Here is a 2,981-nt window from a genome sequence, read left to right as displayed (position 1 = left end):
TACTACTTGTTCCTTATAGGGTAGAGCTTCTCAAAACTTTGCATGCATCAGCATCACCTGGAGAAAGTATTCGTATGTTCAAACACAGATGCTGGACTCCATCCCCAGAGTTCCTGATTTGGTAGGTCTGGGGTGAGGCCTGAGAGTTTGCATCTCTGCCATCTCTAGGTGATGTCAATGCTGCTGCTCCAGGGACTACATTTTAAGAACAACTGCTCTAGGATATTTGAGAAACATAAAAGTGGTAAAAAATTCCAGATCTTGCCCCCATTTTCCTCTCATCTTCATGATCTTTGAAACAACCAGTATCTGCTCTCTCTCCCAGCCAACAGTAGGATGAGTGGAAGATGCATCAGGAAACAGCCCAGGATAGCTCAGCTGACGCCACATGCTCAAAACTAGCTTCACCCAGCAGTCCAAGATGCAGCCTTTCACGGGGTTCTTCTCTCCCACCCACACAGGGCTCCCAACAAGAGGACAATGGAACGAGAAAATCACTCCACAGTGACAGAGTTCATTCTCGGGGGATTAACAAATCGTCCAGAGCTCCAGCTCCCCCTCTTCCTCCTCTTCCTTTCGATCTGCTTAGTTACCATGATAGGGAACCTGGGCATGTTCACACTGATTTGTCTGAATGCTCAGCTTCACACCCCCATGTACTATTTCCTCAACAATCTGTCACCCGTGGATCTCTGCTACTCCTCTGTCATTACTCCTAAAATGCTGGTGAACTTTGTGTCAGAGAAGAACGTCATCTCCTATGCGGGGTGCATGTCACAGCTCTACTTCTTCCTTGTGTTTGTCATTGCTGAGTGTTACATGCTGACAGTGATGGCCTACGACCGCTATGTCGCCATCTGCAGCCCTTCGCTTTACAACATCATCGTGTCTCATCAAGTCTGCTCCCTGCTGGTGGCTGTGGTCTATGCCATGGGGCTCACTGGCTCAACAATAGAGACTGGCCTCATGTTTAAACTGTCCTATTGTGAGCTCCTCATCAGTCATTACTTCTGTGACATTCTTCCCCTTATGAAGCTCTCCTGCTCTTGCACCTATGATATTGAGATGACAACTTTCTTTGTGGGTGGATTTAACATCATAGTCACCAGCTTAACAATCTTTGCTTCCTATGCCTTCATCCTCTCCAGCATCCTCCACATCAGCACCACAGAGGGAAAGACCAAAGCCTTCAGCACCTGCAGCTCCCACCTTGTAGCTGTGGCATTATTTTATGGATCTGCTTCGTTCGTGTACTTAAAACCCTCCACAGCCAGTTCCCTGGCCCAGGAGAATGTGGCCTCCGTGTTCTACACCACAGCGATCCCTATGCTGAACCCCCTAATCTACAGCTTGAGGAATAAGGAGGTAAAGGCCATCATGCATAAAACGTTGAGGGGAAAACTCTTTGGATGCAAATTTTATTATTCTTTCTCAGGTTGATTATTGGGATAGAAATATAGGGAAAAAGCCCTCTAAAAATTTACACTCACAGAAATGGAGAACAACCACTTTTCAACGTGACTGATTGAGAGCATTAACTCATTTTTCCCTCTTTTGTTTCTCCTTTTCACATGTTTGATGTCTGACTCTGCTTAAATCTTTGCTGGTTTCAAGCTCATGTTTTTTTCCTTCCAGGATCGGCTGTTTGTTTGTTTTTCCCTGGCCTCTGGTCAACCTGTATCTATCTTGATTGTAACATAACATATATTTAGAAATTTCAGCAATGAGTTTAAGAGAGTTGTTCATTGATTTATCATCTTCTATAGAGAAAATATTATCCAAACTAATTGTAATTTGCACTTGGGAGTACACAAGACAAATGGAGATGTATTTGAAAGTCACCAAGAAGCATCAAAAGTCTCTTTTTCACCTATATTTCTCCCTGTGTTCTCTCACTGTACTGTTACTATCTACTTATCCCTGCCAAGATTATCTAAATGGTCTCTTCATCAATTACTACCATCATCATCATCATCATCATCATCATCACATGTAACATTTATGAATGCTAAGCAATCTTCTAAGTGTTTTCCTTAATTATCTCATTTTCTCAGATGAGAAAACTTTGGTTCATAGAGGTTAGGTAACTTCTCCAGGTCACAGAACTGGTAAACAATTAACACTGAGATTCAAACCCACAGCTCATTATCTCCCCTGTCTTGGTCAGCAGTCTCACTATGCATCCTGTTGAGCTTAGCCTAATTATAACTTTCCAATTTCAGATGTTTCCTGAAAATAACTTCCTCTCCTTCCACTGTCTTCTCACAGCTCCCGGATAGTAAAGGAATATTAGACATTCCTGTAGTCGTTTCTCCTTCCTAAATAACTGACATTCTGCATCACCTGCCAACCTGACTCAGTAAATCCAATTGGCATGAGACAAAATCCCTTCCACCACTTTTGAAGCAATATCAGGGATTCATGTTAAAGAATTAGTTACCTTGCACTGCAAAAGATTTATAGACATTCTTCTAATTGTAATTTATAATTATTTTAGGAAGAATACTATATTAGTCTTTGACATTTTAATTATTTTAGGTGCAAAACCTCATCTGTCATTCAGCTGTAGGAAAATGAGGAATTCTAGGTCTCTCAAGCAAAAGAGATTTAATACAGGAAACTAAATGCTCACAATATTTTTGTTCTTTTTTTTAAATAGACTTTATATTTTAGAGCATGTTAGGTTCACAGCAAAATTGAGCAGTAGGTACAGAGATTTTCCCACATCTCTCTTGCCTTCCCGCAAGTCTAGTCTCCCCTATTATCAACATCCACCATCAAAGGAGTACATTTGGTACAATTGGTGTATCTACACTGACACATCATTATCACCCAGAGTCCATAGTTTACATTAGGGTTCACTCAGTATTGTACATCCTATGGGTTTGGACAAATGTACAATGGCATGTATTCATTATATGCATGACCATTATAGTGTCATACAGAGCAGTTTTTTTACCCTAATAATACTCTATGTTCCA

At 41.2% G+C, this 2,981-nt stretch overlaps 1 protein-coding gene across 1 annotated transcript; it reads left to right on the top strand.

The window, feature by feature from the left end:
* Positions 1-442: 442 nt before the first annotated feature.
* On the top strand, positions 443-1,440 carry LOC131408166 (olfactory receptor 8A1-like). The gene has a single exon (XM_058544720.1). The coding sequence runs from the start codon at positions 481-483 to the stop codon at positions 1,438-1,440; it is 960 nt and encodes a 319-aa protein (XP_058400703.1). The 5' UTR covers positions 443-480.
* Positions 1,441-2,981: the final 1,541 nt, after the last annotated feature.

The sequence above is a fragment of the Diceros bicornis genome, chromosome 7 (genome assembly GCF_020826845.1).
Source record: "Diceros bicornis minor isolate mBicDic1 chromosome 7, mDicBic1.mat.cur, whole genome shotgun sequence".
In the NCBI taxonomy this organism is placed as follows: domain Eukaryota; kingdom Metazoa; phylum Chordata; class Mammalia; order Perissodactyla; family Rhinocerotidae; genus Diceros; species Diceros bicornis.
The sequence above is the reverse complement of the archived record's forward strand: the minus strand, read 5'-3'. Positions and strand labels throughout refer to the sequence as shown.

What these genes read in the sequence shown, in the direction of transcription:
- LOC131408166 (XM_058544720.1), top strand. Translation starts at nt 481, where the DNA reads ATGGAACGAGAAAATCACTCCACAGTGACAGAGTTCATTCTCGGGGGA.